This window comes from Podarcis raffonei, chromosome 6 (assembly GCF_027172205.1).
Source record: "Podarcis raffonei isolate rPodRaf1 chromosome 6, rPodRaf1.pri, whole genome shotgun sequence".
Taxonomy (NCBI): Eukaryota; Metazoa; Chordata; class Lepidosauria; order Squamata; family Lacertidae; genus Podarcis; species Podarcis raffonei.
The window spans coordinates 62,760,168-62,782,395 of record NC_070607.1 but is presented as its reverse complement, the minus strand read 5'-3'; the positions used below and the strand labels follow the sequence as shown (position 1 = coordinate 62,782,395).

The 22,228-nt window shown below is 42.8% G+C and overlaps 2 protein-coding genes across 3 annotated transcripts; one reads left to right on the top strand and one right to left on the bottom strand.

Annotated features, from left to right (window-relative positions):
* Positions 1-116: 116 nt before the first annotated feature.
* On the bottom strand, positions 117-8,829 carry ATP5PB (ATP synthase peripheral stalk-membrane subunit b). The gene is made up of 7 exons (XM_053393480.1): positions 8,701-8,829; positions 8,567-8,612; positions 5,284-5,429; positions 4,420-4,583; positions 3,050-3,175; positions 979-1,158; positions 117-248 (listed from the first exon to the last, which is right to left on the bottom strand). Exons 1-7 carry the CDS (start codon positions 8,729-8,731, stop codon positions 177-179), a joined length of 765 nt encoding a protein of 254 aa, XP_053249455.1. The 5' UTR covers positions 8,732-8,829; the 3' UTR covers positions 117-176.
* A 1,088-nt stretch (positions 8,830-9,917) lies between these two features.
* On the top strand, positions 9,918-17,664 carry WDR77 (WD repeat domain 77). Of its 2 annotated transcripts, XM_053393478.1 has the most exons (10): positions 9,919-10,141; positions 11,167-11,352; positions 12,177-12,318; positions 12,403-12,452; positions 13,667-13,737; positions 13,982-14,036; positions 14,733-14,804; positions 14,895-15,003; positions 15,243-15,311; positions 16,298-17,664. In XM_053393478.1, exons 1-10 carry the CDS (start codon positions 10,003-10,005, stop codon positions 16,455-16,457), a joined length of 1,053 nt encoding a protein of 350 aa, XP_053249453.1. In that variant the 5' UTR covers positions 9,919-10,002; the 3' UTR covers positions 16,458-17,664. The 2 variants fall into 2 exon arrangements, with proteins under 2 accessions (XP_053249454.1, XP_053249453.1); XM_053393479.1 differs by lacking the exon at positions 14,733-14,804 and having other exon boundaries at positions 9,918-10,141.
* Positions 17,665-22,228: the final 4,564 nt, after the last annotated feature.

Below are 22,228 nucleotides of genomic sequence, written 5' to 3'. Positions count from 1 at the left end.
TAGTTGCTCAAATTATATACACTTTCCTGATTATTTCTATGTGAGAGTAAACTGGAATTAATGGAATACCCTAAATAAATTTAACTCCGAAGCTATCAGAGAGAAAGCCCAACAAAAAGGTATATATGCTTTAATTAAGATTTGCCATTGTATGGTTTAAGAGGTCATAATTGTGTTTAAACAGTTGCCTGTGCAGACTTTGACAATGCCTTCAGGTCCAAGATGCACTTAGCAATGCTCTCCTTCTCCTGCAATACAGAAACAAATGAATGCTTTAAGAAACTTGGAAGGGAAAAAGCATCATGGAGAATGACATGAGCAATTTTATTTGAAATCATACCACACTGAAACGATATGCTATGCCTAACTGATTATTTCATAACTCAGTATTTAGTCCATCGTTAGAATCAAGATTAAAATTGTGCAGGAATAAAAAGCTTGAGAACCAGGCACCTACTTAGGCTAGAAATAATATCACACAAAAAAGGGTGAGAGCACAGCTACATGTTTTTAAAATAATGCTTTAGGGCCCATAAAGGCAAAAAATAAATTAAGGACCAACCCCGATGTTTGACAAGATCTGAATGCACACCCAATCCTCCCTAGTCCAAAAAAGCTACCAGTCCTATGATTGGTACAAGTCTCACATAGACTGTTATCGAGGAACAAGATTCGCCTCTGTCCCTTTCCTTTAGGGAACAGGCAGACACTGAGATTAGTCTTTACATCTCCCATTCAAGTGCTTGGCTATTATTTGGCTAAGTTCCAACAAATTCCCGGCTCCTCCACACCAGTGCCCCAAGACACTGCTCTTGCAATCTCTTCCAATGGAAACCTTGAAAAAACTGATGTGCAGCATCTTAAACATTAATCATATCATAGGGACACACAAACCCTCCAGTAGGTTAGGCACAAACTTATTTTGTACTGTGGAGGTAACTGCAAGGGGAAACCTATAGAGAAGCCTGCTCCAAGTACCTGTTGAGCTGTAATACTCTGCCTAACGTTTTGCTCAACCCAGTTGATCATGTGATTTTGTTCCATATTCCGCTTGAGATGCTGTATTGCCACATGATAATCCAGCCGCTTCTTCACTTCTGTGTATACAGTAAACAGCCTCTCTCTGTAGTTTGTCTCAAGCATTATAGCAACATTGTTCTAGAAAAGGAAGAAATGAAATCACTTTCCCATTGTGGGCACACTACAGTATTTCTGCAAAATGAACATGCGGTATGTGCACAAAATCTTGTATTTCTTCCGTTTAAATAATTTAGAGATATAAATCAACAAAAAACATACGTGAAGAACGGTTTAGAAAATACCTCTTATCTGCATCCTACAAATACACATATAGTTAGTAAATTTAGACCTTAACCACTAGCTTTTTCCATCTTGTTTATAACATGCAATACTTATTTTTTTAACACTTAACACAAGGAAAGTTCCACAGAAAGTTTTTCCCACAACACCATATAGCCAGCCTGTTACTATAATAGGACCAAGTGGAATATACTATACCAGCATGCCTTTAACTCTATGTGATATATTTTCCCCAATAGCCTCTAGTTATATATAGAGTCTGGTACCACTTATATTTGAATTTTTGTATGATTCTTCAGTTTAGAGCACAACTGTCTGACATTATTTAAGATCCAGTTCCGCAAACAGCAAGGAAATACATGTCTTAAATGTTTTCCAGCTTTTTTGTACTAATAATGTTTCTTATCAACGAATCCCCAAATAGATATTTTTGAATTATTCCTTAACCACAGTACATGGACAATACTTCATCTTCGAAACCCTAAGCTACCTAAAAATGCAAAATAAAAAGCATGTTGTATCTGGAAATACTGATTTAGGGTAGGGGATTAAAAGGTGCATCACCATCTATTTTCTCTAATACATTTTCAAACAATAATTTAATTCTGACTGGAGTGTTATCCTATAAACATGAATGTGTAATTTACATTTGATTTCATACATTCCTTTTTGTTTGAAGATTTAAGTCACTTAGTTTTCTACTGAAATATGTAGTGTTTAACTAACTAAATGAGACAGGTTTCTCTACACAGAAGTAAGTCCCATTAAATTCAATGGAACTTGCTCCCTTATGATTGTGCATATGATTGCCAGCACAAGTCACTGATCCTGATTCACAAAGGTTGAAATTCCATTTTTGTGTTGACAGCACTAAATGTTTTAATCATAAATCTCATCATCATGATATCCTGATGTTAATAGCGTATGTTATAGCTAATTTAGTCGAACAAATTATTACAAATTTCTAGTGATATCGCAATTGCCATCTCTTTTTCATATTAGGCAGAGATATATTTTAAAGGCACTTAGAATATTTCTGTTCAAAACTCCAGAACTGCTATCATAGGATGGAGCAAGCTAGTTTTCTCCTCCTGCAGAGAGTAGGACCCAAACCAACGGCTTCAAGAAAGGAGATTCCAACTAAACATCAGGAAGAACTTGATGACAGCAACAGCTGTTTGACAGTGGAACAGACTCCCACAAAATGTGGTGGACTCCCCTTCCTTGGGGGCTTTTAAGGTTGGGTGGCGACCTGTCATGGATGCTTTAGCTGAGATTCCTGCATTGCAGGGGGTTGGACTTGATGACCTTTGGGTCCCCCTGCAACTCTACAATTCTATGACTGACAGTAGTGAAGCAAAGCAAAGCATCAGAGGCATGTTAAAGCTACTATTACATTTTTAAAAGTTTGCCATTTAAACATTGTACAGGAACTACTTCAATAACAATGGGTGACAACCAACACACAACACCCATGCCACTAGTAGGAGCCTAATTATTGCTATACTGCAGCAGCCATATTCAAAGAATGGCTTGCATTAGTGACTGATGTAATCCATGACACATTTTCTATTATTATTATTATTATTATTATTATTATTACTACTACTACTACTACTACTATTCTCCTCCTCACAGACAACTAAACTTGTGCAACAATGTCAACTCTCAGACTTGTGCCAATGGTGCCCTGGATCTCGCACACTGTATATTTATTTTAATACTGTACCCGCTTGGTATCAAAGAGATAGTGACGACCCTCCACCCTCCACTGCTCTTTCTTCTCCTCTTCAATAGCCGTAGTGTGTTCAGCTATCATGTCATTTTTCACGGCTGTTGCTTGTGCTATAGCATCCTGAAATAAAAAACAAGCTAGTTTGACCTTCAGAGAAATCCAGTTTTGCACTCACATCATGCACTTTTCCCTTGATACGATGTTGAAAAAAATCCATTGTGTAATTGTTATGACGGTAACAATTATACTGAATATTAGCAGGATACAAGACGGGGTGTAGTGGTTAGAGTGCTGGACTATGTGACCTGTGAGACCAGGGTTCAAATCCCCACTTGGCCTTGAAGCTCACTTTGGGCCAATCATTCACTGCCTCTCAGCCTAACATGCCTTACAGGATTGTTGTGGGCATGAAATGAGGATGAAATGTATCCCACCTTGAGCTCTTTGGAGAAAAAGGTGTGGCATAAATGAAATAAATAAATAAATAAATAAATAAATAAATAAATAAGCAAGCACATGCAATTCTACTCCAGAGAGGTATTTTTAAGTGTAGTATACCCTCTTCTCCATTTGCATAGAAAAAAAAAACAATACATTGAGACCTGCCCAATCTCTTCTAAAATGACCTTATTCTAATTCAGTTAATTTGTAATCACAGAATGCTAAGTTTGGACAGCATGCCTAGTAACAGCATGAAAACCGACTATCTAACTCATTTTGGAGGTACTTATACAGTGTTACCTTGGTTCTTAAACAGCTTAGTTGTTGAACAAATCAGCTCCCGAATGCTGCAAACCCAGGGGTGTTCCAGTTTGCGAACGTTTTTTGGAAGCTGAACGTCCGATGTGGCTTCCACTTAAATGCAGGAAGCTTGGTTTTCAAATAGTTTCGGGAGTTGAACGGACTCCCAGAACGGATTAATTTCGAGAACCAAGTTATCATTGTACTGAACGTTAGAAAACCCAATCTCTCTGGATGTCTTGAGACTGCATATGATTATTATTGTGGTTATTACCATAGCACATCAGGGGTGAGGCTACAAAATAATGAAGGAGTGTTGAACTGCACTAAAAACTGCAATTATATTACAATAAAACTGCACTCCTATGCATAGTGAGAGCAAGCCACATGGAAATCAGTGGGGCTTACCTTTCAGTAAAGAGGCATAGGACTGCATGGAGGGATGGTATGGTGCTGAACTGGGAGCTACTCCTTAGTTGAACACATTATTTACAAGGAAAAGACATGACTCACATTTTGACTGACAGCATCCTATATATAGTACGCTGAGCTGTATCCTTTTTTAAAAATTAATTTTAACATGTGAACTCTTTTACTGAGTAGCAATAAACTTGCTGTCTTACCTCATTGAGTTTGTCAGCAATAGCTGCTACATCTGGACCGTACTTCTTAATTATGTAGATGAGAATTCCCACCATAACACCTCCAGCTATTGTTTCATGGTTAACTACGTAAAGTTCCTTAGAGAGCATATAGAGCAGAAGCCCAGTCCCAAGCATATAGGGGCCTAAAAGCAAGCAAATCAATACCATTACACAAGACGATAGAGACATTCAGTATAAAGGAAATTTGCCTTAATATTGAATATGCTACCCTCCCTGAACATGAGATCTGTCAGGGGAAATAACTCAGTTGCCCTTGAACTGTGACACACAAACAAGAAAACAAAAGCCCTAAGTTATCAGAGGTGCTACTTCTTTCAAAATCACATTACAATCTAATAACTAATTTAAATTTATGATACTTGCATTATCACCTTTTAACACACTCTCTTCTTTTTTAGAGAAAGATAAGGGAAGGAAGGAGAGATAAACTTGTACGTATGTACTACAGCTCCCTTTTGGAATGTCAGCCATATCTGTGACAGCCACTGTTCTAAATAGAGATTACATTTATTGCTCAAAATAAAGACAAAATGAGTGATAAACACAATTTTAGTTGAAATAGGAAATGCAACGCAAATTTCTAAAGGCACACATCTATTCTGAGGTACTTTTCCTTATGCTGGCTGTAAGTTGTTATCAACACAACATACTTCAGAAGATAATGTGTAACCTCATCATTAGCAGAGGCACCTTCTCTGTTAAGTGATTTGTGGACTTCAGTTCAAAAATTGGATATAAAAATATTAAATAATACTTTTTAAATATGAGTTTCTTACTAAGAGCTGGCTTTCACAAAGAGTTTACTCATGCAGGCATGCTAACCTGTGACTCCTGTTTTAGGGTACAAGAATTGGAAAATTTCTTCGGGGAATATTCCATGGCGGACTTTTCCTCCTGTCTCTGGAAGAGGTGGCACAGGAGCCAAGTGTTGCTGACTTGTGTGAAGTGGTCTGAATATTTGCACTGCCCTGCAATGAAGAAAATGATTCCATATTTCCAAATCCTTCCCCAAAAAAGGTTATACTTGTGGCTAAATAGAAAACAATAGCTTCAGGATATTCAGTAATCATTTGTTTTATTTTTTTAAAAAAACTCTATCCTATCTTACCTTCATTAAGGAGCTCTAAGCTGTTAGCAGCTTTGAGTTACAAATCAATCCAATGTGAAAGAACATTATCAAATATTATAATAATAGAATCAGTAAACAAAACAGATTTCTCAACTGAGCTTTCTCCAAAGGCATATTTAAGGATTCAGGTCTTCACCGGGCATTATAAGGTATATACAGTAGTGACAATGTATGTCTCCCTAGGAATTCCAAAGCATCACTGTCACATCCATAAACCGTGCAAGCTGTAGCACTTGGAAAAGGCTCCAAATTCTCCAAAATCATGCATAAAATTAATCTCCCTATTATATTTATGCTTTCATCTTATGCAAGCATAACTTAATAGCAGACTAAAAATTGTGCGGGAGAAAAAGCAATCACAGAGAGACAGGAAGGGCTAAACTTCAAGTACAAAGATAGCAACACCAAACCAAACCACTTTTAACACAGAAAAGCATGTTTCCAATGTGCCTAAACAAGACAGTCCCTTGAAGTTTGGTATCCCAGTGAACGGAGAGCACTATGTGTGCCTCACACTGAATCATAACATGTTGTAAAAATTCTCCTCATTTTAGAATTTGCTTGCTACACAGTAGAAGCAAGCTGCAACTTGGTGATAAAAAAATTAAAGGGCCCTTTAGCACCTTAAAGCACAGCTTACAGTCCATTTTAACTGTATTCTCAGTTGCGCGCGCACACACACACACAAATTTATTTGGGGGTGGGGGGAATGTAAAAAGTGAGATCAGAGGGAAATGAAATGCAGAAAAATACAGTCAATGAGAATTGCATGTATAAATTCATAGTAGTCTTGTAACTGAAATTATAGAAATCAAATTAAAAGTTGAAATGTGTGTGAGCAAGTGAAGGCTGGAATGTGAAGGCTTATTTGCAAAAGAACCATGAGAACACAACAGAACGACATATAAACTATTGCTATAATCATTAAGGACAATGAAAGGATGTACAGAGCTGCTTTCAGATGTCTTCAGATAGATGTCAGAAAGTCAGATAGATGTTTATTCCTTGACATCTGATGGGAGGGCACTCCATAGGGCGGGCGCCACTACCAAGAAGACCCACTGCTTGGTTCCCTGTAGCTTCACTTCTCAAAATGAGGGAACCGCCATAAGCCCCTCAGAGCTGGATCTCAAGTCTCTGGGCTGAACGCTGAGGGTGGGGACGCTCCTTCAGCTATAGAGGCAACGTAACCCAATTACTTTCCATTTTAATTAGTCAAGGCTTTTAGAAGAACTGAACAGACTTCAGGATGATCTACCAGTTCAGGAGATGGAGGCTTCCCCTAAACTGACCAAAAGAAATCAGATCTTACTTCTATCTTGGCACTGGAGAACCGACAAGCCCCCTCTACAGAAGGTTATCAGTTTTGTCAGATGGCAACCCGGTTGTGCTCAGGACCTTGCAGACCTTGAAGGTACTGTGCTGTATGACAGCCTTCTGAGTCAATACAGTCATACCTTGGGTTACAGACGCTTCAGGTTGTGCATTTTCGGGTTGTGCACCGCGCCGAACCCAGAAGTACTGGAACGGATTACTTCCGGGTTTCGGCGCTAGTGCAAAAGTGCTAAATTGTGCTTTGTGCATGTGCAGAAGCACCAAATCACGACCTGTGAGTTCGCAGACGCGGCGCTGCGGGTTGCGAACACGCCTCCCGCAGGGATCACATTCGCAACCCGAGCATCCATTGTACATTATACCAGTGCTAGCGAACCTTTGGCACACGTGCAAAAGGCGGCACTCAGCACCAAAGTAGGGCTGTTGCTGGGGGTTGGTGAAGTGGGTGGCCATTCCCCCCTCCCATGCCACTGCAGACGCCAATCAGGTGGCATGGAAGGTGTGGAGGGGAGCAGGGAAGCGACAGGTGTCTGGGCAAGAGCGCGCACACACTAAGGGACATGCCCACGACTTGCCTGCCACACCTCCTGCTCCAGGCTGGGAGGGAGAAGCACCACTCTTTGGGGCTCCTGAAAGACCCGAGCAGGAGATTCTCTGCAGCGATGGTGCAGATGATTGGCTGCTGTGTCAAGGGCTGTTTTCTATTGGCTGCTGTTGTGGCAATTTGGCGGTGGATTTGTGGCTGCCAGCAGTGAGCGTGGAAACGATGTGTGTGTTCGGCGACTTGTGCGATTGTAAGCAATCCCCCCCCCCCAAGCTCAAAAACTCTTGGCAATCTCCGCCCATTTTCTTAATATGGAATCCCCCAATATGGTAATATATTATTTATACCCCACCCATCTGGCTGGGTTTATTTATCTGTTTATATTTATTTGTATGTGCGCACACAAACAATCAATATTATCCCATATTAAAAATTGGGAGAGGGTGGCTCTTAGTACAGCCTTCCAGTGTACGCCAATGGCTGGATGGCTCATAACACTACTTTTTTTTGGAGTAATACTAGTGCTTTTTTTCTGTGGGGACGCATACCCCTAAACATTTTGTAAATTTAACAGAAGAAGAAATTCACTGTATTTATTTTCCCCAATTAGAACTGTATTTATTTTTCCTGATGGTGATTTTCTTGAGTCAAAATGAGAGTATTCCTAAACATTTTTTTTGGGGGGGGGAGCACTGAGTTATACCATAAAATTATATATCAGTGGAAAAGGTTACATTAACCCTAATGTATGAGTTGTGGTTTTTTTTTTCTAAACTAAAATCTCAGTATCCAGGTCAAATTGCCGAGTTGGCATTTTGCGATAAATAAGTAGGTTTTGGGTTGCAGTATGGGCACTCGCCACCACTGCGTTATACCAGTATCATTGAATTGCACCTTTCCGCTTCTTGTGGCCTGGATTCCCGTTCCCACCCTGCATAATCCCTGCGAGTTTTTACGACGACATGCGTCGCTGCGGCCTCCTGTAGAAGCCTAACCTCCTCTTTATTCCCTGTGCTTTTCCCGGAGAAAAGCAGCGGCTTCCTCCCCCTCTTCTTCCTAGTCCAAGGCCACCCTCCTCACCATCTGCATGAACTCACCCCACGGGCAGAGCGGGCGCCAAGCTCTTCAGGCCACCAGCCGGGGCTGCGGGAGGCAAGAACAAGAGAGTCAAAGCACAGCCCCCCGAAACCCAACAGCCCGCCCGCCCGCCCGCCCTGCAGCCCCGCTTTACCCAGGGCGCGCACGGCCAAACGAGACAACATCGCGGCTGCCGCTGTTGCCGCCGCCCTCTCCGTCCCTGTGACCCTCCCGGCGAAGAGAACTCAAGATGGCAGCCTCCGTGGAGGAGGTCTCGCGAGAGGTCTCGCCTTTTTCGCCGTGGTTTTCTGGACCTATCGAAACAGCTGGGCCGAGAGGAAAAATGCGGCGAACGTCACCGCGGAGACGGGGCGGAGAATCGCGCGAGAACAAAAGGGAGGAGAGAGAGAGAGAGAGAGAGAGAGAGAGAGCGCTAGAGCTAAGACGTATAGAGTTGCCGCAGGGGCTGAACTTCCGGGTATTTCCTCCCACGGGCAACGATAGGAAGCGGTAGACAATCCGCATTTGCAGCATTACCTGTGGCGGGGCTAATGCAGCAGCTCATCTTACGAATGCAAAGCTTGTTTTTGTTTTTCTGAAAGGTATATATTTTAAATATAAATATTATACACACACACAAACTTCTGCTCAGTTGTGGCGTGTGGTCAGTGTCGGATTCGAGACCCCGCTCAGCCAGGAAGCTCACTGGGTTGACCTTGAGGCAGCCTCGCTGGGTCGCTGTGAGGATAACCAGGAAAAAAGGGGACGGCCATGTGCGCCACCTTTATCTCCTCACAGGATAAGTGGGGTAGCCATGCAATAAATCAATAAATGCCACCCAAGTTGGCACTGTGCAGCAGATGAAGGTGGGGAGGCGCTGGCTGAGCGTCGGCTATTGCCACCCCGACACCCACCCACACCCACCGCCTACATTTCAGGATTGCAGTTGAGAGCGTGGCCGAAGACGGCTCTTCCCTGTTGCTATCCCGACATTGCAGAAAGCGAGAAGGGCTTGGTGCGGCGCCGTGCTAGTGCAGCTACCGTTAACAGCGCAAAATGGAAAGCGGCCAGGTGTTGAAGCAGAGTAGTTTACGTCAACCCTGCAGTGTGGCCCCCTTTAAATGTAGAAATAGAGATCCAACGTTCTTAGGAACATGTGGCGCTCCCTTTGGTACCGCGGAGTTGCTGAAGGTGAATTAAAGGTCAATTCTGGGGTGTAAACTCTTCCCTTTCTATCTCTGCGGGTTTCACTGGGCGAACCGCTTAGAAAATATCGCGAGAGAATGTCCGAGTCCCATTCATAACCCGGAACTTGGGGAGGAGGAGAAGAAACTGAGAGAGCGGGCGTTCTCGCGAGAGCAGCATCGCCGAGAGCTGTCGGGGCGGGGGGCGGAACGGGGTGTCCTGAGAGCACGTGGGTTGCGCTCCAAGTTTGTCCGCGCGCGTCTCTGCGGCCATGGAGGGAGCGAAGGCGGCTCCGGCTAAGGCGGCTCCGGCTCAGCCGGCTGACGGAGAAGCCGGGTCCGAGTGGAGCATCCCGCCCAACGCGCCCGCCTGCATGGAGCGGCACCTCGACGGGGCCCACTACCGGGCAGGTAGGCGCCGGTCGCGAGCTGCCTCCGCCGCGCGGGGAACCCGCGCCCTCCAGGCATCCTGAGCTTGGCGCCCGCCCCGTTGCTGCCGCGTCAGCCGGGGCCCCCACCGGGCGGGAACCGGGCATCCCTTGTGGGCTCCTTTCCCCGTTCGTGGCCCCGCGTGGAGTTCGGGACGCCTCCCCGGTTAAAGCATTTTTGTGCCTAGTCTGCAGTCGATTTTAATACGCGCGACCCAGGGTGGAAAGTGATGCGACTTTGTAAGGCTGCAACCTCAAATTTATTTTATTGCAAAGTCTTCCTGCAACTGTGTCCCAAAAAGCTCACCTACAGTGGGTCGCTTCGAAAGTGGAACATTGCTTATGCTCGAGTTGTGAAGCATGGCTCTTCCCTTTATATGTTGATGTCAGTGTTAGCAGTAACTACACTTTCTAGGTTGAGAGGAGCATTTCTTTAAAGGGATTGAGCTCTGTTATTGTAAAATCAGGTTCAGGAGCTTAGTACAATGAGCTTTACCTGGATTTCTATCTGTTGCTTTCCCTGTTTACTGATGTTCAATGACTATTCAGTGCACTCTAGACAAAACTTCACACTACTCCACCATGCCAGATTTGTTCCAGCTGCTGTCCTCAAAAACCCTAGTAGATTCAGTTACAGGTTTTTTAAAAAAGAAATGGGACTTCATAATTTGCCTTCATGTAAGGCTTTGTTTCAGCTGTTTATTAAGTGACATTTTTGGATGTTGTCAATAGGATTTTTTTTTGTCAAGATGTTTTTCCATAACAGTCTGGATTCTAGGATGGGCTCCGAGCAGAGCTTGACCTTCGGTTGTGTTAGGCCTTGCCTGTTTTTCTGGTGAATTGTGATTCCTTTGCAAAGGGATTGTGTTATGTAGGAGTTTTGAATAGCAACAAGATCAACTTTGGCATTCAATAATTAATCAGTGGTAGCATTTCTCTTTATGCTAAATTTAGGTGATCCACATACTGCAAATATATAATTGTAGCTTAACTCTGTTTATTTTCCAGATGGTTCTTTGCTCCTGGGAGCTTCCAGTTTGAGTGGACGTTGCTGGGTGGGTTCTATTTGGGTGTTCAAGGACCCATCGAAAGCTCCTAATGAAGGCTTTTGCTCTGCGGGAGTTCAGACTGAAGCAGGAATAGCAGATCTGAAATGGGTTGCTGATAAAGGCATCTTGGTAGCTTCGGATTCAGGTGAGCATCAGGGAAGTGTGTCTCCTGGAACCTCTTAGTGCCTTATAAATTACGGCCAAGATTGCATAAGGATGAAGCTATGCTTCCTTTCTGAAGTGGTTCTCAATGCTAAAGAGAATTTTTAAACCAAAAAGTGACATGTCTCTTTATGACTGCCTTCTAGTTCTTTTGGACTGTAATTCTTATCATTGGTAACTTGGTTGGCTGCTTCCAAGAACATTCATCTGGAAATCCAGGATTTTCTACAATCACTCTTTTGTAGCAATCAAATAATTTGACACGAGATCTTTGAAGAGATTGAGGCCTGGAACAAGCACTGTCATTGCAGGATAAAAAGTGCATTGCAAATTGCTATAAGATATGTGGGTTGGATCCTAAGGTCTTGTGAGTAGCATTAACTCATGGAACAGCCATTCCTGATGCCCGGTAGTGGAAGAAGAAGAGTCTTTTTTGCTGATTTCCCCCCTGCAAATCATCTACTAATGGAATAGCATGGGAGGAGCTGGTGGGGGGAAATGGAAAGCAGTCAATTTTGCTTCTCTTTCATGAATGGAAGTTTCTGCTTCTTGTGCCTGAAAGGACACTCCTGGATCCAAACCTGTCATTTTAGCTTTACTTTAACTAGGTGTGACATTTTAAAGCAGAGTTCCCTGCTTTGGGGCTACTGAAGTACTTGGGTGGTGGGTGTGATTTTGTTTCTGGTGTAGAAAAAGTCGACTTTGGTTTACCAATAACGTTAGTAATGGAGCCCACCACTTACCTACTAAGTATGTAGGGCTTTCATTAGGTATTCTGCTGCTGACTTTGATTCCCATTTTGTTTAGGTGCCGTGGAACTTTGGGAACTAGATGAGAATGAAACTCTGATTGTGAACAAATTCTGTAAGTACGAGCACGATGACATTGTGACAACAGTGAGTGTCCTTGCCAACAACACACAGGCCGTCAGTGGCAGCAAAGACTTCAGGTGATCCCTTTGTGGTGCTGCTTTTCTGCTTTACTGTAAAAGTATCCATTCTAGTTTTTAACCTGCTCTGGATTTTATGTCTAGTGTGAAGATCTGGGACATCCCTCAACAAACAGTACTCAACACCTACAGAGGTGAGTGCTAAGCTTGATTTATTTCTTTATTTTTATTACTTTATCCTGCCCTTCCTCCCGAGCAGATCTTGTATGTGAGCCAACCATTCCCCCAGTTTTATAGCCATGAGGTGTCAGGCTGTATGAGAACGTGGGTAGCGCTGTGGCTGACATAATGAGCTTTATGACTGAGCAGCAGAGAACAATCTGAATCTCTTCAACACCCCCGCAACGGTCTTCCACAGTGTTGAAGGAAACACTGTGGCTTCTGAGTGTCTTATCCATGTTGCACGTTCTCTCCAACATGCTTGAAGAGACCAAATGCCGTGTAGAGCTTCCATGGGTATGTTTTCAAGCTGTTAGTGTCCCAAATTATCATAATACTGCTGAATGCTAGATGAAAGTAAAACAGCTGGAGGGGGGAGGATGTAAGAGACAGACTTATAATCTTATCTGATTAACAACACAGTCATTGCAAACAATTTCTCAGCAGGTAGTATTTGATAAAATAAAATGGCACGCCTTTGCTCCCTCTTGTGTGGGATGATTTGATGCTGTTTAGTCATTGATCTTTGCGGGATCACTTTCCATTCTACAGATAACCGAAGAAGAGTCATTTAATACTACGTAGTTTCTTTGGGTTTTTAGGGTGCATCAAATTGGCTAAAGAAGTTCATATTCCCAGAGCTTAATTCTTGGGCAGTGTAATTTGGGGAGAAGCAGCAAGGTGATCTCTCTAGAGATTTGTATTATATAGTTATTGCTTTTGCAGGAACACAAACCCACACCTAAATTAACCCAGTGATTCCAGCAGAATATATCTGATCTAAGAGTTTCACAGTAAAATTTGCAACAGCAACTAAGCAACCAGAACCCCATTTTTTGAAACTAGCTTTGCACTTGAGTGCTACACAGCAGCACTTTGCATGCGGTCTCTTATTCCAAGATAGCCTTCTGACCTCCTGAAGGCCTCTTGAGATGTTACTTTGGGAGCCATGTGATGCTAATTGTGACTCTTTGATTCACAACTAGCCATTAGTTCTGTATTATTTCTGCCCCCCCTTCAAGCAAAGTTGTCAGTTTTAACATGCTGCCTGTGGGTGAATGGCTCCTTTTCTTCCATTCATGTGCAGTAATGCTTTCTTCTACCCACAATGCATCCAGCCTTGAATCACCACCTAGACAATCCCATATTAATGTAGTATATTGTGTGCTTTTTGTTTAATTTTGGCCAGCTCATTCCAGTCCAGTGACATGTGTGGCCTCCTGCCCTGGGAAAGACACCGTGTTCCTGTCCTGTGCAGAGGTAAAACCAACTTTTGTTTCTAGAACTTTGTAGATTCAAATTTAGCCTATAGGTGAAATGATTTGGATATCTTTGATATTGTCAATATGAGCACAAAGCTAATAGAATTACACAGTATTGAGAGAGAGAGATAGGCCTGACAAAACTGAGAAAGTTCCTATTTAGGTTGGAAACGGTGGTCCATACTTTCCCGCTACAATGATAATTCTGCTTTTAAGGCTTATTTTATCTCATTATTTTTTAGGATGGCAGGATTTTACTCTGGGATACCAGATCACCAAAACCAGCAACTCGGATTGGTATGTTTTTGGGCGTTAGATTATGTCTGCATTTCCTGTGGTTTAAGAATAATATTTTATTCAGAGTCTTGTTGCCCAGAAGAAAGTTAAGTGTGAATTAAGGAATATTCTAATAATAATAATTTTATTGAGTGGCATTCAACTAAGCTTTCCTCAGAATAGACCTACTTAAATTTTTTAAAAACCATTAATTTCTGAGGTATGTTCTGAGAGTTTGCACACTCCTTTCACAGTTCCCTTTATCCCCAGTTTACACTAACTATAGTTAGGACTAAGAGTTCTATTCGGTGAAGCACTAAGCAAATGGTTTAGTCACTGCAAAGATTTCTTCCAATTCTTTGGAATGGTCCCCCTCTCCCTTTGCATGCCCCCTAAGTCTGTTCTGGGATTTCCCCCCAACTCTCTGAGTAGATTTGGGGATGATGCAGTTGTGGAAGTCTCATTGTGCTTGTGGTACTTTTTATGCAAGCAGAATTATATGGTTGAATACTGCCGGAGCTCAAAATCATGCTTTGCAGACATACTTCTATTACAGAATTCCATAAATATTGAGCTGTCTGGAATTGGTAGGAAGAACAGTTTCTGTTTTTCCTTTCTATCCCCACCCTTTTAAGTCCAACCCTTACAGTCTGTCAGCTATTTTAGAGAACTTTGAGACTGACCAGAATTTTCCTTTTTTCCCTCTTCCCCATGTAGCCTGCAGTGCCTTTAGTAACCTCCCTACCTCCCTGGTGTGGCATCCACACCGAACGGACACTTTTGTATTGGGTAAGGAGTATTTATAGATGCTTGTTTTACAGATGGGGCAAGAAAATGCTTGTATCTCTAATAATGTTGCTCTCCGTTACTGTTTTGAAGGTGACGAAAGTGGGACTGTTGTCCTTGTGGACACAAAGAACACAGACTCTGCCCTAAGCTCACCTGTGCACTCCCGAAGCATCACCGGATTTGCTTTTTCTGCACATAGGTATGATCTGCAATACCAGTTTCTAGATACATGCATTGGTTTCCTGGCTAGAGGCAGGGAACTGAATAGACATCATTGTTTCCTGATTGGCAGCTCTGTAAATTCTTGAAATACTTGTTCACATCTACAGGACCTAGGGCAAGGTCAAATTTTCCTAGTGAATGCATTTTTATTTTGCTTGGCAAATTGGAGCTAAAAAAAATAAATGTGTAAACATAAACTTTTCATTTTTCCTTTAGCTCACCCCTGTTGGCTTCCATCAGTGAAGACTGCTCAGTAGTTGTTCTTGACTCGAGCTTCTCAGAAGTGTGAGTACAAGACCGTTGCATCGATCCCTGCCCTGCTCTCCTCTCAGTATCCCCCTCCTGGGCTCAGTTACATTTTCCACAAACTGGCCACAATCCTGCGAAATACCTGGTGTGGCAGCTGCGTGCACTTGGACAAATCCAAAACGGCACCATAATTGAATTCCTGCATCCGTTTGGTCCATTACAAATGTATAGCTAGCAATATGTCATTGGTCAGTGCCAAAGGCCACCAAAGCTATCAAGGAGGAGGGATGGTATGGGCATGGTAAACCAGGCCCACCCCCATCCCTACTTACCCTGTGGAGGTAGGTGCTTGGAAGGTGGATGAGGAGTTGGAAGTGAAATGAGGGCTTCCTCACCCTTTTGGTCTTGTCCCCCAGTTCAGCAGTGTCAGGCAAAGAAGGGGAGTAGGGACTGGGTTTACTGAGCTTGGTACATCTTTGTTTAGCAGAGACAGACTAAATTGAGGCAAAAGGGTGAGGCAGTAACACTGCCCATCTTGCTACCTTGCAAATTATCTTCCACCATGGGTGTTGGGGACTCTGCTGTCCGTGTACATTGGCTTTCCTCTCTTATCAGCCACACTGTAGCCAGGAAGAGATGGAAACCAGGAATTGGCACTTGGAGATAATGATGTTCCAGCTTGACTAGGGAACTACTAGATGATGCTGGACTCCAACTCCCATCATTCCTGATCGTGGGCTGTGCTAGCTTGGGACTGATAGAAGGTGAAGTCCAACAACATCTGGAGGGGCACAGATTCTTCACCCCAATCCTGCTGCTAAAGCAGTCATTTTGTTTATTATTTTTTTAAAAAAAGCCATTAGAATCTGCAATCTCATTTTGCATTAGCATTTGAGTCCAATTATTTTCTATTTCTAATAAATTGCAAGAAACAATGCCAGCTCGGGGAGGTTTGTTCAATATTTGGAGCTGTAGTGATATGTGTCTGGGGTAGCACCACTAATGTTTTATACCTTTCCCAGTTTTAGAAACCGGTCCCATCGAGACTTTGTGAAAGGCTTATCGTGGTCACCATTAAACAAAGTCTCACTGACAACGGTTGGATGGGACCATCAGGTTCTACATCATACAGTCCCGACGCAGAATAACCATCCTTCTGGAAAAAACAACATAACTTCATAGATCTGTGTGTTCCATTTGGGGTCATTCTCCCTGGAATAGCATCTTTTTTGCTTTCGGTTTTTTGTTTTTGTTTTGGTCAAGTCCTGGGGATGAATATGGCCTTTGCAGCGATGAAGAAAAGTCCTGTAGCAATTTCATGTTAGGTGAGCACTAGCTCATTTCAACCACTGTTGCAGCCAATGAGATTCTTTGAGCATCAGAAGCCTGATTGATGGTGACAGCACAGTACAAAATCATAAAGAATTGGGTTCATTTTGTTTTAGTTCTATTTTTTTAGAACCTCCAAAGTTGTAGAGAAGTGTGTGTGTAGCCCTTTTTTGAATGGGGAATTAATACAACCTTGCAGGAATTTCTAGGCTTTTGGGGGAAGCAGCCTTGCATTGGGGTTTTAATTATGACTTTGAGAGACTGTGAGGTAATCCTGCCAAAAGTGGTCTAAATTGTCCCATCTTGAGGATGCAGTGTATTGTGATACGGAATCTCATCTGGGATAAAGTTATGTAGATATAGACATGAAAGCATGCTATATGTGTAGCCAGGCAGTGGGTGAGATTGAACTCATGAGCCCCATCAGCGGAGAGTTTGAACTAAGGCTTAGTTTTTAGGTTGTGTCCTTGGAAGCGGGGACAACAAAGCATTCTTGTAGAACATTGGTTTTGAACTGAGCTGCAGAGAATTGTGTGCAAGATTGGGATGGGGTGGGTATCACACCGCTCTTCAGCTCATGAAGCCTGTGGAACTACTTGCTCCCAGCTCTCAGGTTACATTATGTAGAGCAAAGCAGATAAGCTGATAGGAAGCCATCCCCCCCTTCAGAATTAGAAACTGACAACGTTGGTGTTTGCAAATCTATGTAGTTGTTATGTGAAATCCCAACTGTTGTTCTGCGTCTACAGCCAGTTTCCAAGCAGGAAGGCTCATCTGTTGTACATTTTGTTTTGTTTAATGTATTCACACCCATGTCCCATTGTGGAGTAGAAGATGTAAGGTGCGCATGCTGATGTGACACATCATGGTTTTGTGATGGGAGAACTGCTGGGAGGCATCCCCTTGCCTTCCGTGATTTTCTGGAGCAAAGGAAGACAAACTGCTTATTTGATGTCGGCAGCAAGCACTACTCCAGGACGATTGTGACATGAAATGGATAGAGATGATCGCACGCAAAAGGGAAGGCAGTTTTTGAAATAAATCCCTTTTCATTTTTAAATGAGCCAGTTTTCTGTTTTATTTGGCAGTGTCCTCATTATGCCTCTTATTTTGAATCCTCTTCTAAATGGAACTTTGCACTCTTTGCAGTGATATTTCTAGATGTCAGGTACTCACTTACGTGGCCATAAAACTTCAGATCCTGTTTTTGCTCAGTTGTAAAGCTTTCCTCCCTAAAAACATCACTGAACTCAAATAATTAAATATTAAGTGGCTTCAGATGCACACATAATTGCAATTCATCCAGAGTGACTTGGAAGGGAAATGATTCCTGTTCATTTCAGTGGCCTCTTGACCTGGACCATTGCTCAGCCATTGCTTTCTTAGGTAACCCTGAAGTTGCCTGTTGGCTAGAAGGCATGCATAGTACTCTTGTGTCCTGTTCCTCAGCTCCCCATAACCCTACAGTAGCACCTTGTCACTCAGGATGACTGGACCTGAGTCTCAAAGCACAGCTTTAAAAACCCCACCCACAAGGTCAAGCAAGTATATCCTTAAGCTGTTGTATGCATTCACAAGATGTACTGTTTCCTGTGGATTATGAACAACATAAAGGCCACATGTCAACATAAAGACCATGAATTACCCCACAGTGTCTTCAATTACAAACCTTATTAAGTCTGAGAGGAGCACTAAACCAAACATTTTGTAATTTCAGGTTAACACTTGTCCTAAATTTCTCTCCCCACGCTCTTTCCATTTTAATTCTGGGGCAGTTTCAGACATTCACTGGCCATGCCTGCAGTCTGTTGAGCTGTGTTTCTCCTATGTATCTAAGGACTAAACTACATGTTTCACTAGTCACCATTTTGAGAGGAGCATAAATTAGCCACTTTTAAAGGAAATAAACAGCAGGTCCTCAAGCCATATTGTCCTCTCACCAGGGCCAATTCGGGGGGTGGGGCAGGATACCCACTCGGTCCAGGGGCTCAATCTCAAAGGGGGTCTCAAATTTAGACACTTGTTAATTTGGGGGACACGATTCGCAACCTTTTTTTATGCCCATCAGGCCAAAATGTGACGCACCTCGGCTAGAAAAGCATTAGCTGAATGTACCCTGCTCTGCTTTTGGTGCCTTATGTTGTGTTCAGGTGTTGTAATGTTTTATTCTTATTATGGTTAGAGGCTTCAAAAGCTGGAAGTGGCCTGGGCTTCTATCAACCTCAGGGCCTATGTCCATGTGGAGTGGGTAGTTTTCAGCAAGAAATTAGGGCAGGCCTCCAATGTACACAAACTGCAGTGTGAGTAACGAGTCACTGGTAGGTGGTGCACATGTTCCACTTGTGTTTCATCACAATTTTCCCTTTTAAAAAAATGGACGGAAAAAAGGTCTTGCAAATGTGAGCCCCCACATATATCACCAATGTCACTTCAGTGTGGCGGAGGGGTTGTATGGAATCCTGCACCTCAAAACAGCACCGCCACACCCTGCTGTGTCTGCCTAGTATCTGAACTCTGCCTTAATAGCTTTGTACATTTTTCTATACTGGGTTTTCCCTCTGTACCACAAGGTGGCAGCTGTTGCTTATTTCTTAGTCTAAAATGGTCCAAGGTTTCCCTTGCTGAATGTGAGATTCCCATGCAAGTATAACCTGAAAAGTTTGGTGAGGAAACTTATATTGATGTGTGACTTTATCTCACAGTGTCTCTTCCATTCTGATGAATCCTGCTAAAGAAACTGCAACAGGTGCCTGAAAGACTGCTAGATCTGAGGAAGTCGACTCATCTACAAACACTTAGACCACAATAAACCTGTTAGTCTTTAGGGCAGGGGATGCCAACCTAATGCCTTCCAGAAATTGTTGGACTACAACTCCCATTCGTCTCAGCCAGCTTGACCCCCTGGTCAGGGATGGTGAGAGCTGTAGCCCCAAATACCTGGAGGGTACCAGGTGGGCTGCCCATCCCTTATAGTGTCACAAAAAATTTTGTTGGGTTTGCTGTATGAGCTAGTTGATAGAATTAGCTTGAACGGTAACGTTGCAGCTTTCTGAAAGTGTGGAAAATTACACAGCCCTTTGTAGAAAAGGCTTAACCTTTCAGCTGCATCCTTATCTTTTGAATTGCAGGTAAGTAGCCTAACTGGGTAGTTTATGACCGGCCCAGCTGCTCATTTGTGAGTAGAAACCCTTTTGGCAAGATTGTCAGATGGACCTGCAATGTGTGGGGCTTCCCTTAAGTTTGATCTGGAAGCTGCGCTTAGTGCAGAATGGACTGAGACCTTGTCACCATATAACATCTGCGAGCAGAGAACTGCTCTGATTTGCTACCAGGCCAAGCTCAAAAGGTGTTACTATTAATATATATAGCCTTTAACAGCTTGGGACCAGTCTGCCTGCAATATAACTTTGCCCCATATTTGCCCAGTCAGTCACTTCAGTCTGTGAAACTTGCACCCCATAATATTCATTCTGCACTTGTAAGTAATCAGTATTTTAGTGTGGCAGTGCCTACACGTTGAATCTCCCTGCCTATTGATTCTGGGCAGGGGCTTTTTGTGCTTTTCGGCACCTGCTAAGCACGTTCTTGTTTAGACAAGCTTACCTACATATGCAAAATGCTGTCATGTGTTTTAATTTATTTTTAGTCTATAGCTGATTTTTTTTATTTAAAAAAACCTTTTAAATAGTTGCTTTTAATTGTTTTTACTAATAATTTTTTCAGTAATTCTTTCAGCAGTTAGGAATACGCTCCTTGGCTGTGCGCAGAAGAGGGGAAATATTGATTCCAAATATTTTTAAATAGACAGTTTTCAGCAGAGCGTGGAATCCAGTAGTGTTCTGGGCACAAGGCTTCAGATGAGAGTCAGGTTTGGGTCTCGGCTTAGTATCCCAAAAGTTGATTCCCAAACATGTTTGGTCAAATTCTGCCTCTTTTCTTTGCTAACTTCCTGGGATCTTACAGTGCCTTTGCCGCCATTTTAAAATGACATGAACACACTTGTACACTTAAGATGCCCATTATACAAAATCAAGGATGGTTGTGTTTTTTAAGTTTCAGAGAGTTTTGCTTTGTGCCTCTGAGAGGATTAGTGCAAGTATTCGCCATTTCAAAAGACTCTCCTGTTAGGGCTTGCTGAAAGTAGTTGTATGGACAGCTTTGAAGACATGTGTTTTCTATTTATAGCTTGAGTCTTTGTAAGCAGCAGAACAAGCTTTTCTGCTCATGTTGCCCCATCAGATGTGCATCTCTACTTAAGATGACTCATCTGGTCTTGATATTAAAGACAACAGCAAGGGAGGTGGAGGCTGGATTAATATGGATCATCTACCTGGAAGCCAAAAACCTATCCCCAGTTGCCTACAAAAGCAGATTTTGTGTACACTACCAGAATGAGATGGTATCTAAAGCAGTGGTAGGAAGCATTAATTTGTGGGCCCAATTAGGCCTGTTCAGGGTAAAGTGCACACCCCTTTCCCATGTCTGGCTTCATAGGATGTTTGGGGCAGGAAAGTTTTGAGTCGTTTGAAAAGGAAGGCAGCTGAAATTCAGCATCTTTTAAACCTGATGTTTTTTTGTGTCAACCTGCATGGCAACAAACTTGGCATGGCAGTGGTATGCCTCTGAACACCAGCTGCTGGGGAGCACTAGTAGGGAGAGTGTTGTGCTCATCTGTTCACAAGGTTCCCACAGGCATCTTGTTGGCCAGTGTGAGAACAGGATGCTGGGCTAGACTGGACTGATCCAGCCCAGCTCGTAGACCAGGCTGCTTAAAATATGAGAGAGTTTTATGTGCCCCTCCCCTTCCCAGTTTATGATACATCTTCCACAAGCATGTCTGCACAGCTGCTTTACTTTTTTAAAAACTGAAAGCAATACTTCAAGGCTATACGTACATTTCATGTACTATACTTGCACTGCATGATGTGGAGATTTTTGTCTGCTCTCTGGAATGAAAACGAGGAGGGCTGCAGGCTAGAGCTGTAAGCCAAATTCTTTGAAGCAAAGCTTATGCACACAAAGTCTGAGTCCAATAAGCTCTGGCAAAAAAACCATTGTCACTCCAAGACCAGATGTGCCAGCTTGCGAGGGTGATTGGGGGAGCTGAAGTCGTACGCGCAATACCAGGACATCAAGAAGAGCCGGGGGTGGAGCTGAATGCAGCGGCAAACCATCCCCAGTGCATCTTTTTTTGGGCTGTACCGAAAAGGGCCATGACCACAAAAAATTCCACAGCAATGGAGCCAGGGGCATCTGACATCAGATTCTGGAAGAAATCCAATTTCTCCTTTGGCTCCAGGGATGTTCTCCCCAGAGCTTGACTTTTAAAATTAAGCTTTGGAGTTCAACTTTTTATTTCAATTTGTTGCCTCACAGGATGAAAGAAAACCAATAATTTCAAAATCACCTCTTGTCAATAGGACTTTTGTCAGAGCAGACATTTTACACAATTGCAGTCAAAATTACATTTGTTCTTCCACAAATGAAGCTTCCAATATTTCTCATATGCCAGGTACTGCAAACCAGAAGCCCTTCTCAGGCTTTGTCAATAATTTACCAGTGGTAAGTTACTGATTCCTTTGGTGTTCATTAATGTTTAAAAATATTATATATTCTTTGCTACA

Bases quoted from the DNA above. Each gene is read 5' to 3' on its own strand.
- WDR77 (XM_053393478.1), top strand. From the start codon at position 10,003: ATGGAGGGAGCGAAGGCGGCTCCGGCTAAGGCGGCTCCGGCTCAGCCG. The intron at 13,738-13,981 runs GTAAAACCAACT...ATTATTTTTTAG, and splicing joins TGTTCCTGTCCTGTGCAGAG to GATGGCAGGATTTTACTCTG. The intron at 15,312-16,297 runs GTGAGTACAAGA...TACCTTTCCCAG, and splicing joins GACTCGAGCTTCTCAGAAGT to TTTTAGAAACCGGTCCCATC.
- ATP5PB (XM_053393480.1), bottom strand. From the start codon at position 8,731: ATGTTGTCTCGTTTGGCCGTGCGCGCCCTGG. The intron at 8,613-8,700 runs GTAAAGCGGGGC...TGCCTCCCGCAG, and splicing joins TTTGGCCGTGCGCGCCCTGG to CCCCGGCTGGTGGCCTGAAG. The intron at 4,584-5,283 runs GTTAGCATGCCT...GCTTGCTTTTAG, and splicing joins CCCTAAAACAGGAGTCACAG to GCCCCTATATGCTTGGGACT.